The sequence below is a fragment of the Mesoplodon mirus genome (assembly GCF_964341445.2).
Source record: "Mesoplodon mirus genome assembly, chromosome: 6".
Lineage (NCBI taxonomy): Eukaryota > Metazoa > Chordata > Mammalia > Artiodactyla > Ziphiidae > Mesoplodon > Mesoplodon mirus.
In genome coordinates this window covers 143,012,078-143,027,204 of record NC_138982.1, presented here as the reverse complement: position 1 = coordinate 143,027,204, position 15,127 = coordinate 143,012,078, and the positions used below count along the sequence as shown (strand labels likewise).

General features: G+C 46.6%; 1 protein-coding gene across 1 annotated transcript in view; it reads right to left on the bottom strand.

Moving 5' to 3' along the window:
• Positions 1 to 15,127, bottom strand: part of BACE2 (beta-secretase 2) — an 85,927-nt gene that overhangs the window by 24,141 nt on the left and 46,659 nt on the right. Inside the window, exons 3-6 of the mRNA XM_082625671.1 lie at positions 10,001 to 10,217; positions 6,312 to 6,440; positions 4,806 to 4,940; positions 2,708 to 2,809 (exon numbers count right to left, since the gene is read on the bottom strand). Coding sequence (XP_082481797.1) covers positions 2,708 to 2,809; positions 4,806 to 4,940; positions 6,312 to 6,440; positions 10,001 to 10,217 — 583 coding nt within the window. The remainder of the gene's footprint in view (positions 1 to 2,707; positions 2,810 to 4,805; positions 4,941 to 6,311; positions 6,441 to 10,000; positions 10,218 to 15,127) is intronic.

Sequence of the window (15,127 nt, the reverse complement as noted above, 5' to 3'; positions counted from 1 at the left end):
ACCAATCATAGGTTCCCCACTGAAACTGTCAGTGCCGATCTGCAAAGTCTCTAATGCTGGCCTTCATAGATTTGTGCATTTTATAAGAATGAAGCCAGTTTGAAATACGTATCACAGGGAAGAACCCCTTGCTGGATGAGTTGAGAAGGGGCCGGGCAGTCATTTTGCTGGATTCCAGGAAAAGTGAAGCGGGCTAGGGCTGCACAGAGGGCACAGAGCTCCAACTTCCAGCTGAAGAAAGAGGCTCAGAGGGGCCAAGTAACTTGCCTAAGAGGCACAGCTCAGGACTGGATGGGGGGCCGTCTGCCTCCAAAGAGGTGCCTGCAAGTCTGGAAAGCCTCCCCGGGGGACAAGCCTTGTGTCCTGGGGGAGAGTCTGGACATTCAGATCATAGAGTTGAAAGTCAGAAGTCAATTTACAGCAGGTGTCATCCTACTTCTGGGTTTTACAGAGGGAGAAGCACTGGGCCTGAGCTAACAAGGGTGCCACAGCTGGGCAGGAAGGAAGCCCAGGTCCCCACCAAACACAGAACTCCCCACCAGGCTCATTTAAAACTACAGACCTATATACAGCACAGGGAACTATATTCAATATCTTGCAATAAGCTATAACGGAAAAGAATCTGAATAAGAGTACATAGATATGTAGAACTGAATCGCTTTGCTTTACGTCTGAAAGTAACACAACATTGCAAATTAACCCTACTTCAATAATAAAAAAGAACTACGGACCTACAAACCATTCATTTCTAAAATCCCATCTGAAGAATCTAGGCCCAGAAACAGAGCCCGGCATCTGTATGGTGTTCAACTCTTCAAAGCCGGTCCTCTCCTTCACTAAGAAAGAAAACCCAAGCCAAGAGAGCCGGCTGAGATGAACCTAGCAGAGAGAAAGAACATGCACGTCTCTGGTCCACGCACAATGAGAGAGACAGCTCCCACCCTTGTTGAGCTTTCCCTGCTCAAGACAAACATCCTCCCCAGGCCTGTGCCTCCTGATGGAGGCACTGAAATCAGAGGATAATTTTAGACCAGGCAAACCGATTTTGTACCCGCGTTCCTTCTCGTGCTTTAATTACAGTCAGGCACTGCTGAACACATGCTGTGCTGACCTCAGGGGTGCTAGCGGCCCTCCGCCACAGTCCTGCTGGTCCCCGCTGAAGTCACGGGCTCTGCAGAGACCCAGGCTGGTCACGGGCTTGTTGAAGTCACACGCTGATGCTGCCAGAATGTCCTTGGGACGGTTGTAAAACACTTCTAGCTCAGAATATTAAATTTGGAGGTGCTCGTGTTAATTTCACTGAGGACATTTTTTACTCTGAAAAAGGCAGCATATTGCTCTGCATTTCCAGCACAGTCTGGTTTTCAGCCAATTTTCTAAATTTAGGGCACTAAAAATGTTACCTGCCATTTTTTTCTGATTCAGCAGATATTAGACACGCAGTGGACAAAAAAGGCAGATACCGCTCTGCCTTTTTTGTCCGCTGCTCCCTTGACCTTCCAGCTCACAGAGGACCTCGGTGTTGTTTCTTCCTGCTTTTCCCCCTCTGCGTTCTTTTGATGTGCCTGCTGCTCCTCTGACAGCACTTTCAGACTTTTCAAGTTTGGGTCCAGGACAAGCAAAACCCTGCTCTTCCTTCGCCTGTTCTGCTATCACCTGTAACAAAGCAACTGCTGTGCATCTCCTATTAATCATTCTTTGGATCGGGCCAGCCCAGCGGAGTTGTGGGACTGTCAGCCCCAGCTGGGGTCAGTGCCAATATAAAGACTTTGTGCAGGAAATGCTCATTTTTGGTCACTTTGCCAGGGTGGCCCTGCGTGAACAGATGCGTACGAAGACACCCACGAAGTCGAGAGAAACGTTGATCTTGTGCCGAGACAAACAGTTGTAGCACTGTGCTTTGGACATGAAATAGAAGCTCTTCTTGACCGAGCACACTGTGCCAGGCTTTTACGCCCGACCCTCCTCACAGCCCCACGCCAAGAACACGGAGACTCTCTAGGGGCACAAGAACCCTCTCCAGGCGCTCAGCTAATAAGTGGCAGAAGCTAGATGACATTCAATTCCACTTGCCCTTTAAGGCTGCGCTCCTCCCACTCAATGCCCTGTGGTCTATCCTGTTGCCTTGAACTAACTGGAAAGTTGGGGTCACACTGGGAATACTGTTAACCAGGCCCTCAAAAGGCATGTTGTCCTTGACCATGATTTTAATTGTATTTCAAAGCATGGCCATAAAAGAATTATTACATTGGTGGATTGCTCTTTGCCTTCTGTGAATCTCATTCTTTTACAGAAGGAGGAATTCCAATCCCAGCATAGCTTGGATGAAGGCCAAAAAAGGAGTACAATTTTTGGTTTGCTTTAAAGGCTACAAACATATTCCTGGTTTACTATTTACTTTAATATAGTATATTACCAAGTGGTTCTTTTCCCCTTTAGATTAAAAAAGTACTATGCTAACTACAATGTTATTTGAAATCCTAAAAAGCATGGCACCTTCAGATCCAAGTCCTCTGAGGTTAAAGTGAAGGAATTATTTGCTGGTTAATATCAAAGAATAAGATTGTGAACTTAGTAAGTAATCATTAAAATAGAACAACCTCAAAATCCTCAGACGGAGACTGTTAGACTAGGTGGTGGTATTCCCCAGTATGCGGTCATGACCTGGTGTGACCTCTGAGATTCAGCCAGCATCCTGAGGACTCACCAGAGACGTGCGGGCCACTGCCTCGACCACGGCATCGAATACCTTCTGGGGCAGGCGCAGCAGTGTGGTGCCACTGTCCACAATGGCCTTGTCCGCATTATACTAGAATGGGGAGAGGGGGTGGGGAGAAGGCACATGAGCGACAGGGAACCCACATCAATGCACGGCTCCAGCCCGCCGTCACCGTGGATCTGTGATACATACATTCGGCAGTCACGGTACCTCCTCGGTGGCTACAATTCATTTCATCTTCTCAGAACTTGGGAACCGAGAACCTCCTCACCCAATGTTCTCATTATAGATAAAGAAACCGAGGCCAGGAAAGGGCAGTGACATTGACCGAAATCAACAGCCTAAGGCAGGGTTTTTCTCTTACTCAGAAGTGGCCACATTCTGTCAAGGATCCCCCAAAGAGGGAAGACCCATTTGTCTTTAGAGGTTGAAATGATACATTAAATGTCGTTTATACAAATCATGAAAAATCAACTCTATTACCCTGCTAGTGGAGAAAGAGGGGGAAGGACAGTTTGTCAATAGACACCCCATATTTGCATTTAGAATGGAACCAAAGCCACCTTCAGTAAGAGAATCTCACACACACAGAGGCATTCCCAGCCCTGACCCCGCCTCTGTCATTCTCGATGTGGCCGAGTGGGAAGAATGGAGGTCAGTGGGCCAAGACCAGGGTAGTCACCCAACCTCTAGGGACATAACTGTATGAGCAAGGCTGCCCAGGAATGGAGTGAGTCGTGGGCAATCGAATCCTCCTGCTTCTATGGCAAATCCGTGAGTCATAGGACCAAATACACCAAGCAGGTCAAAAGGAAATAAGGATTTGTTGAGGTAGCAGGTGGGAGGAGTGAAGAATTTTGAGAAACTGAAATACAGCCACTGATTCATATTTTTTTCAAATGTAAAACGAATTTCAGTTTAGAAACAAAGTTAATTTAAATATAATCTAGTTTGTTCGCACTTGTATGTGTAAGAAAAGCTCGCACACTGAAATGCTGGGGGGTGGGATGTTCTGGGTTTTGTCGTTTGCTCTGTGTGGCAAGCTTGGCTGATTGTGGGGGGCAGAAAAGAACCAGGAAAACGAGAATCAAACCTCCAAATAAATGCTTACTCTCTCCAACACACACTCACACACAAACACATACACACGCACGTGCGCGCACACACACGCGCGGAGTCTGTGCTTTATTTTAGGCCCTCTCATCTGATTCTATCATTGGACTCTTCTATGGCAAGTAAATGTCTCTTGACAATAAACAGATTTGTGGACTTAGGACTGAAACACCATCCCAATGGAATGGACCATCCCTTTATCAAGCTTTGACTGTTTTTTCAGAGGCATCTGTGTATACGAGAACTTATGGTACAATGTGATGGTTAAACTGAAAGGCAGTGATGACAGGTAAGAGTACAATGAATGCTGATGAAATGCTGGTGGTTTCTGTAAACCATTCTGAAAATATTGTAGAGGACCAGGTCTCCCTCAGATCCTCATAATCATGTCATTATGTGCCACAAACAAGCCAAACTGCAGCGAGAGCGTGTGAACGGGGTTAACGAGAGATGTGGTTTCCCAGCTCTGCACATGTGCCTCCTTTGAGCACCATCAAAAGCCATGCACATCTTTAGAGCACATGTTTCTTCGAGTGAGAATTGTATACTGGGGGGGAAGGGGGATTAGCTGTGAATGGAGGATAAAGCTGATGATTTACTTCTGGTTTCATTTTGCTTATTTTTAGTCCCATTTTACACTGATAAAACCCTGCTTACTTCTCGTTGTCTTGAACAGAGATCAGGGACCATCAGGCCAAGATGATATGGTTCTGGATAGTTCTCTTCACTCACCATTTGAGGCTAATTCCTCTCATAAGAGAAGCAGTTGGAGGGAAGCAATTTTTTTTGGGGGGGGGGATCATGGGTATAAAATCATCTCCAAAGGCCCTGTAACTTTTAATGTCATGAACTTTTGATTTATCTTGCAATGTAATGTACCCTCTGAGTTCATATTCAGGTCCCAGCTGTAATATTTAAGTGACCCAGGCACACACAGACAAGTAGACACAAAGAGATCACAGAGTGGAAATACCTCTCTGCAGTCCAGATTAAGGCTCTGGCCTCCGATTTCCAACTTCAGAATTTCTATCTGATAATACCACTCCTCCTTAATAGGGGTATACCAGATGTCTCCTTTGTACAAGGTTGGTTCAATTCCACCCAGGACCTGGGATGGAAAATATTTACAGGTATAAGAGAAAAAAATATACAGGCATGTAACAAGTTACACAGAGAAGCAAGCTCTTATAAGGCAAAACTTCACTAGAATTAGTACTTTCAATTTATTGGGATGTTATAAATAAATACATACACCTGAAAATTAAACAGGGAACATTCTGGGGCTATGTATCCAAAGATCAAAGACTTTTATACCCTAGTCTAATCAGGATGCTTTGATGGTTTCCCTCATCTAAAATTAGTACATACAGTTCCAGCTCCATGATACTAAGATCCCCCCCTCCAGCCCCCGACCCCGGCCGCTGGCAAAGAAATGCAATAAAATTGTAAACCATACAGACTGACAAAAATTTAGTTCCTCAGAAGACAGAGGATGACTTCCTGCCCCGCATATTTGCATGGAAAGCAGAACAAAGGAGCTTCCCTAACCCAAACTTCATTTTGCACAACTGTATAGCATCATCCCACAAATCTAGGCTACCCTCTCCCCTGAAAAGGCGATAAAAAAGGTGTTGAGAGCAGGTGTATTGTTAGCAATCAAAGTAGATGAGCCTGCTTCTCATAGTTGGAGAGCAAAGGGGTCAACATCACCCACCCTGAGGGCGGCCCTTCATGTACATTCTCCCCATCACCTCCTACTTTAGACGTCTGGGTGCAGGGCCCATCAAGGGGACACTTGGGTTATGGCATGCTCACAGTGTTGATTCTGCTTCACTATGTGTGTGCATGTGTGTGTATGCGTGTGTATATAAGTGTGTGTATGTAAGTGTGTATGTGTATGTTTGTATAGCTATGTGTGTGCATGTGTGTGTATATGTGTGGGTCTGTGTGTGTGTGTGTGTGTGTTGAGAGCAAGAGAAAGGATGTACGGGCGTCCCTGTCTCCTCACCAAATTTATGAAATCACAGTCCTCTCCCTTTGCCTCCCCTCCCCAGAGTAAGGCCCACCTGCCACCCCACCCCACTGGTCCTCATGTGCCCCTGCCACACCCAACAAAAACAGTTACCTTTCGAAGGAACACTTTTTTAAAAAGCTTTAAAGGGATTTGACGAACGCAACAGTGCAAGACGACTATACCCCAATTGAAAAAAAGAAAAAAAAAAAGGTATGGGGATAAAAAAAATAAAGGAATTTGGGGAAGAAATGAGAATCATCTTATGGGATGACAGGATGATTAGGAAAGATAAAAATAATACCTAGTTTTATCCATTTTTAAGGGCTCTCAAACAAGGATTATTAATATTTGACAGTACCTATGTATGCCTACGTGTCTTAATATTTCTATCAGGGTCTTAACAAAGCAGAAAGAGCAGCCCCACTGATCTCTGATGTTCCCCCTTTAGGACGAAAAGATACCCACAAGACTACCTCCGTTGGTACCAGATCCAGCGACTGGCAATCCAGCCCCACACATCTGCATGGAGAAAACGCTGGGGATCTTTGCTTGTGCCACGAGGGAATCAAAGAATGTCTCCAGAGAACTTGACGGCTGCAGGAGGGGTGGGAAAGAGCACAGCTGCTTCAGGACTCGCACTGTAGACAAGGAGTGACCCCACGCAGGCACCAGGCATGGTATACAACATGGCATTTCTTTATATTTAATATCTTCAAGGCTAAGGAATAAACAAGCTTCTGATTAAGTACACTGATTCAGAAACCTCCAACAGAACTCCCGAAGACTTGGTATTTTTCCTTTTGGGATGGCGGCTCTGTTGGAAAAATAAGATAGTATTTCCGGAAGCTGTTAAGAGGCTGCCCCATTTACCATCCTGACTGCCCTGTGAGGCAGGCGTGAGAAGATGTGGAAGTGGGTTACCCAGGTAGGTGGTGGACTCTAATCTTAGACATTTCAGAGTAAGGAGAGAACGGCGTTTTTATTCACCCCTTTCAGCTGTAGTCGTCCATCATGCAAGTGACAGGTGCCTGACCCATGAGGACAGGGCACATCCCAGATCCCGGACCCTGGGAGGCGGCTTAGCTCTGCCGGCTGTCTACTGAACTCTGGCAACCGGCAAAGGAACGATGCTATTCTCCTGCAGTTTAAAAGCTCATTATTCCCCATTGCCCTATGTCAATAATGTCCTCTGGGCTTCTGTTACATGTAACCACACCTTCAGAGACCAGCTGTATTTCTCCAGGACTGAAAAGGAGGGATGGTCTGTGAACAGGTCTTAGCTGGGGGTGGGTCACAGGTGCTGGTGGTCAGGAAGGAAGGCCACAGACCTGTGTTTCGATTTTGGCTTTGACAACTGGGAGAGATTAGAGCTGGTTACTATGAATGATTAGTTCTTGATGAAAACAACTGAAGCAGCACAGATGCTCTTGGCATCTTCTGAGCATCTACGGTTAATGTAAGGAAGGATTATTTAAAATCTGTAAGGACTAAAACTCTAATTCTAGAGGGAGTGAGAGGAGGGTTATCAGACAGACAGAAACCTTCCCATTTCTTTCGTTCATTTGTATTTGGCCTCCTATCTGTTTCTTTCCCAGCCGCTGTGGACTCTCTTGCAGAATTCAGTACAATCTCTATATGTGACCTTGTCTAAATACTTTGTGTTTGGGTCAAGGAATTAGACAAAGCCCCCTTTTGAAACGGGCTGGGTCTGGTGATGACCCAGTCTGTGTCCACCTTCTTGAGAGGCAGTGAGATAAACACTGCCCGGAATTGAATCCCGGCTCCACCACCCACCTGCTAACCGTGTGACTTTGTTTCCTTTGTTTCCTTATCTGTAAAATGGGGATCATAGTCGCATCCCAGAGCTCTTCTGGGGCTTAAATGGGTCAGTTCACACAGAGTGCTTGGAATAGTGCCTGGCACACGGGATAGGATCTATTATTGTCCTGTCAGGTCATTCTTCAGTAAGACTCGGGATCCTTCAAGGTTTAAAGGCATACAGCTGCCCAGGACCAGCCCAAGAGAACCTGATTCAGCAGGGATGCTGCTGGATGCAGGCAACTGTAGTGTGAGACACCCCACAGGTGGTTCTGACCACATCCTTGATGAGAAGCACCTGGCATCGGCCGGGGGCCCCCACACACTGTGACCCCACTGGGTGCTCAGGGAACATACTTCAGAAACACCTTTGGGCCATGAACCCAGACCGCCCTGCCAGTCCTGTCTCTAGCCGTGCTTCACTTCCTACAAATCCTGTAACTGCCTCCCCAAACCAAGGAAGTGGAGACAATTGTTGGCAATCTTGGAATTTCATAGGCGAAAAGATGAAAAGTCACGTGGGGAGTCTGGACACCCAAAAGAACCTCAAAGCAGTCTATTCTCAAGGAAGTTTTACATATTATTAATTCCAGATAATTTAGCTTTATGCTACCATCCTCTAAATAACCAGCATCAAATCAATCACACATCTTTTATTTTCAGAGTCACGAGAAGATGAAACATTTTGCCTGAGGTCACATCGTCAGTGAAAAGTATTTAGGAATGTAAGTTGCTACAAGTTTGGGAACTCATATTAAGCTTTTCCTACAGTGCTGAGCGAAAAAAACGGCTCCAGAAGCCATCTGGGCTCCGTAGAGGGGGCTCTGTGCTCTGACAGCCTTAGACAAGGGGTAAACCTCTCTGACCCTCAGTCCCCACATCTCTAAAATGGGGCTAACAGGGGCCTACAAAGTCTGCCTTGTGGGGAGGTCTCAGACACCTTGCAATGGTCTCAGCCTAGGGCTTCACGGGCTCTTTTTTTGTTTTGTTTTTTGTTTTTGTTTTTGAAGATGTTGTTGGTAGGAGTTTATTAATTAATTAATTTATTTTTGCTGTGTTGGGTCTTCATTTCTGTGCGGGGGCTTTCTCTAGTTGTGGCAAGTGGGGGCCACTCTTCATCACGGTGCGCAGGCCTCTCACTATTGCGGCCTCTCTTGTTGCAGGAGCACAGGCTCCAGATGCGCAGGCTCAGCAGTTGTGGCTCACGGGCCCAGTCACTCCGCGGCATGTGGGATCCTCCCAGACCAGGGCTCGAACCCGTGTCCCCTGCATTAGCAGGCAGATTCTCAACCACTGCGCCACCAGGGAAGCCCACGGGCTCTTTTTTGTCCTTGAGAAGCCACAGTGCTGGGAAACGGCCCCTGCCTACTGGCCCATCTCCACCCCCTCACACCACTGCCCTGCATTGCTTGCTAGTAAACTTGAGCTGGAACAAAGGTCCTTATGGAGAGAAAACAGGCCTTTCTGCACCCACGATTCTTTGTTCCACACTTAGCGCTGGCTCGAAGCCTATCTCTGAACAAGGAGAGGCCGAGCCGGGGTGCCTGTTTACAGGCCAGGAGGGGCAACCTCTCCTCAAGTGTACGCTAACCTGCCCTGGTCTCCTGGAGCCCAGGGGACACACGGGTATCGGATCCGCCTGCCCCTGGCATCCCTTCCGGGTGGACATTTCCCAGCCCACCTCACCCACCCTGCCCATGAACATACTCCCTCTGGGTGGGATCAAGGACAGATGACTGGAGAACATTCAGTCCTGGCTTTCCCTGTTTTGTGAAGGTTCTGACGTGGAAGAGAGCGAGAGTCCCACCATCTCTCCTCGCTGCATCGCTAATTCCAGTGGCTGGCGATCCCCAGGGCACGCTTGCAGGCTGCCTGTGCTCCCCTTCCAGAGTGAGGGGAAGGCAGCACTCTGCCTGGTGGGACACCTCTTCCTGCCGAGGTTCCAGTGTCACGTCTTTCGGTGAATGTATGAATTTAATAAATGTGTTTAATCTTAATCCTGCCCAAATAAAAGCCCCTAAGCAAACACCATAATCAAACGGATTCAGCTTCTGTTAACACCCAGTTGTCAACTATACAAGTAAAATAAACGAAAGGCAAATGAAAAAAGTGATGCCATGAGTGTACCTTGTAGGAAGCTTCACAGAACGCCACCATTCATCTTCAATTTCAAAAATGCTGAGAGATAAACTGAATTGTGCGAACACTGATCTTTCAACCGTGTGATGCTCACTGACTGTCTTGGACAGCTGGACCCATCTGTTGGCGCCTCCAATGACTGGCTTCAGAATCTTGTCCCATCACTTGATTCCCTTAGATCCACCCATGATTCTTACCTTGGCCAGGGTAGCATAAGCCAGTCCAAGTATCCCATTCCATTTAATCCCAGGCAAAAAGAAATTCTCTGACTCAAAGATGGTGGCAATGTTGACCAGAAAAGAACTGTTGAAGCCTTTTGGGATGGTGACAACGTCTTCCCCAACGAAGCCAGTCCAGCTCCCTTGCGTGTACTTCACGGTGACATCAAAGCCCTTGGGGCGGTAGGTGCTGGACCTGGAAAAAGAGAAGAGGCAGCGTGTCCTGTATCCCGTCCACCTTTCCCTGTTCTGACCACATGGCGGTCATGGCTGCAAAGACAGTGGCCCTACGCCCAGAAGGTCTGTGTAAGCAATTCTTCATAATTAAGACTCCTCACGCTGACAAGGTGACGTTTCCCATAAAATATAATTGCTAACATTTGGGTAATGACGTCTTCTGCGCCACATGTAAGGGAGCACTGGGGTCAACGTGTAGCCCCAAATTTAACTCTTCCCTCCGCCCAAGTCCTTCCCTGTAAGCCAGGTGTTGTACTTAACTGCATTGGCCTGGGACTACACAACTGGATGTGGACCCCGCCCGGCCCTCTGGCTCTGCGGGGACCCTGCACTGCTACTCTGTGACAAAGGGTGGGGCTGGCAGCCCAGAAAGAGGGGCCACCAGCTTGTGGCCTGGGGTTCAGATTCACACAAACAGCCAACGTGATGAATAAAGATCAAGCCACACACCCCCAGTACCAGGGCTGTCCCTCCTCAGGGCCCGCATGACCTCCTGGTGTCACAGGTTCCTTCTCAAGGTCGCCCCTGTGCCCCAAGCTGATTATACTCATATCAAAACATGAAGGAGGATGCTGATGACAAGTCACTGTGACACAAGTCACTGTGACAACCCCCCAACCCCTAAGGGTAAGAGTTACTGAAACAGAATAACATGAACAAGACCAGACAATGGGTGGGGTACATGGAAATCCTGCTCTCAGGATTTCAGAGACAGGCAAGTAAACCAATGAACCCCTAGAATTCCAGGCAATGATAGAGTGATGAGTCACCCAGAGAAGAGAGCAGGGTGAGGGGAGGGTGGTCACTGAGGCCTCTCTGAAAGAGGACATTTGTGTAAGACCTGCCTGAAGACAACAAGCCACAGGGCTCTCTGGGGAGGGGCATCCTGGAGAGAGAACAGTAGGTGTCAAGGCCCTGGGGTGTCCAATCCTGTGAGGTCATTCTTATACCTAATTGAGCTTGAAAACTCTGTTGACTATAGGCAGGAACCCAAGGGACATCTCTGAGCAAATATCTGGGCACTCAAACCAGGCTTCCCCTAGGAAAATGATCAGATTCCTAAGAGAAGTGTCAAATCACCAAACATATCATTGTAAAGTGTTTCTGTTTGTTTGCAGTTTTCATTTCATTTTGTTTTAACACTAAATCTCTGAACATTAATACATGTTACTAAGTGTTTGCTATAGGATTATATGAATTTGCTGTATGGATTGTATGGTCTTTTTAGGAGTCAGGGAGAAAGTTAAGTCAGGGATGATATGACTTTTTTTTGGTACATCTCATAAGCTTTAAAAATGGTAACAGTCTTTAATTCAGTAATTGCACTTCTGAGAATCTGATCCTAAGAAAACACCCATGATGCAAACAGAGATTCATGAACAAAGACAGTCATTATGTTTTATTTATAACAGCAAACGGTTGGAAACAACCTAAATGCCCAGTAAAAGGGAAATAGTTTAGTAAATTATGGTGCATGCATATGATGGAATATTAAATAGCTCTGAAAAATGCTGTTGAGTTCAAGACATTTTCAATGACACAGTAAAAACATAAGGTAAAAGAAACATTTGTATATGTGGCAGAATCTTCTTTGAAAAAGTTTAATACACTCCGATATTAACAGTGCTACCTCTGGGTGGTGGGGTTTTGTAGGGGAAACTCTCATTCTTGTGGTTAGATCCTTCCAAATTTTCGGCATATATAACTTTTTATAATCAGGGAAAAAAAGTTATTTTTAAAATGTCTGGCAGACACATTTTGGAGAAATTTAATTTATTCTAACTTCATAATGGGATACGAAATATGAAGAGTATTTAATTTTAACATTTTCTGACTATTTTAGCTAACTCCACCATGATCTTAAAAAGAGAGCAGCATTAAGTGAACATTTTATGTACAGACATCTGACAAGGGCAGGCACAGACCGAAAAGTAAGTGTGGATGGACCCCGGGCACATGGAGCTCTAAGGGACCCATCAGAAATTACACATATAAAGTGCATAGTCAGGTCACTGAAATGCAGGCACTTGAGGGTTGGTGTTTTAGTGCCAAGTTTTAGTGCCAGCATCAATTCAGTGATGCCTGGCACACAGCAGGGGCCGTACATGTTTAGGATGAAAAGCAATTAAAATACTAAATTGTCAGTCCCTTTTGACAATTTGGGGTCATTCCTCAAGTTTAAAACTGCACTACTGCTGGGGTTATATCAGTGGTAGAGCATTTGACTGCAAAACACTACTGCTAATGGAAGAGGCTAATTATTTTGAAAAGCTTAGAGAATGTGATCTAGAACAGAGTTGGCAAACTTCTTCTGTGAAGGGCCAGAAAACAAATCTTTCAGGTTTTGTGGGTCACATGATTTCTGTTACCACTCCACTCTGCCAGTGAAGCAGCAGCCACACATGACAGATAAACAAATGTGTGTGTCTGTGTTCCAATAAAACTTTATTTACAAAAACAGGCAGCAGGTTGGATGTGGCCTGTCAGCCCTAGTTTGCCAACTCCTGATCTAGAAGATTATTATCTCCCCAAACATTCTATAGTACCATGACTTTCTTTTGAGAAGTTTTTTTATGTTTACTCTGTCCAGACTACAGAAAACTCATTAGAATCTGCCAATGTTACTGATAAGATGGACCATGCTGACCATCTAAGTAGCATGTCCTCTGCAGTGTACTGACCAGCTTGCTATTTCCCTCATGGGCAAACCTTCTGGATGTTTCGGTGCCATTTACAGAGAGATGAGAGGCAGTTGGAGTTACACTGCCTGCAGTCAAAGAGTACTTCAACCACTTAGGAGCCATGTGTGACCCTAAGTCAAGTTAATTAACTTCTCTGTACCTCAGTTTCCTCAACTAAAGAGTCGGGACAAGTACAGGACCACACCTCATGGGGTTAATATTAAGGATTAAGAGAATTAATACTGTAAACCATTTAGAACAAAACCCTGGAACACAGCAGGTACACAACAAAAATAGCTGCTATTATTAGAATTATCTAATCACTTGCTACCTTTATTCAATCTATGGACTGCTATTAGAAAATGTAAGATACTTTTTCTAGAAAATGTTCCGATAGAGATACTCTTTCTGAATATCCAAAACTGTCTCATTCTGAAGTCTAACAACCTCCAGGAAAAGGGGCAAGTCTTGGGTAAGATTTGGTTAAAATGATCCAGGGAGGGGGGAAACTTCTAGGTTTCTAAAAGATGGAGCTCTTCTGTGTTCTGGACCAGGGCTGTCCAATAGAACGTCTGCAATGACAGAAATATTCTCTACCTATGCTTCCAATACAGTAGCCACAGGTGGCTACAGAACACCTGAAATGTGACTGTAGATCTTCCTCAACATACGATGGGGTTACAGCCTGATAAACCCTTGTAAGTTGAAATTATCATTAAGTTGAAAATGCATTTGATACACCTAACCTACTGAACATCCTAGGTTAGCCTAGCCTACCTTAACCATGCTCAGAACACTTATATTAGCCTACAGTTGGGCAAAACCATCCAACACAAAGCCTATTTTATAATAAAATATTTAATATCTCCTGTAAGTTACTGAATATTATACTGAAAGCAAAAAACAGAGTGGTTATGTGGGTCCAGCATGGTTATCAGTGTGTAGCTGTTTACCCTCATGATTGTGTGGCTGACAGCGGGCTATGGCTGCCGCTGCCCAGCATCACAAGAGAGGATCGTCCAGCATATTGCTAGCTTGGGAGAAGATCAAAATTCAGAATTCAAAGTACAGTTTCTACTGAGCGTGCATTGCTTTTGCACCATTGTCAAGTTGAAAAATCATAAGTCAAACCATCATAAGTCCGGGACCGTCTGGACAGTTTGACTAAAGAACGACTCTTTATTTAACATTAATTAATTTAAATTTAAATAGCCACGAGGACCTTCAAGATGGTGGAGGAGTAAGACATGGAGATCGCCTTCCTCCCCACAGATACATCAGAACTACATCTACATGTGGAACAACTCCTACAGAACACCTACTGAACGCTGGCAGAAGACCTCAGACCTCCCAAAAGGCAAGAAACTCCCCCACGTACCTGGGTAGGGCAAGAGAAAAAAGGAAAAACAGAGACAAAAGGATAGGGATGGGACCTGCACCAGTGGGAGAGAGCCGTGAAGGAGGAAAGGTTTCCACACACTAGGAGCCCCTTCACGGGCGGAGACTGCGGGTGGTGGAGGGGGGAAGCTTCGGAGTCGCGGAGGAGAGCGGAGCAACAGGGGTGCGGAGGGCAAAGCAGAGAGATTCCCGCACAGAGGGTCGGTGCCGACCGGCACTCACCAGCCCGAGAGGCTTGTCTGCTCACCCGCTGGGGTGGGGGGGGCTGGGAGCTGAGGCTCAGGCTTCGGTCGGAGCGCAGGGAGAGGACTGGGGTTGGCGGCGTAAACACAGCCTGCAGGGGGTTAGTGCACCACGGCTGGCTGGGAGGGAGTCCGGGGAAAAGTCTGGACCTGCCGAAGAGGCAAGAGACATTTTCTTGCCTCTTTGTCTCCTGCTGCGGGAGGAGAGGGGATTAAGAGCGCTGCTTAAAGGAGCTCCAGAGACGGGCGCGAACCGTGGCTAACAGCGCGGACCCCAGAGACAGGCATGAGATGCTAAGGCTGCTGCTGCCGCCACCAAGAAGCCCGTGTGCGAGCACAGGTCACTCTCCACACCTCCCCTCCCAGGAGCCTGTGCAGCCCGCCACTGCCAGGGACCCGGGATCCAGGGACAACTTCCCCAGGAGAACGCACGGTGCGCCTCAGGCTGGTGCAACGTCACGCCGGCCTCTGCCACCGCAGGCTCGCCCCTCACTCCGTACCCCTCCCTCCTCCCGGCCTGAGTGAGCCAAAGCCCCCGAATCAGCTGC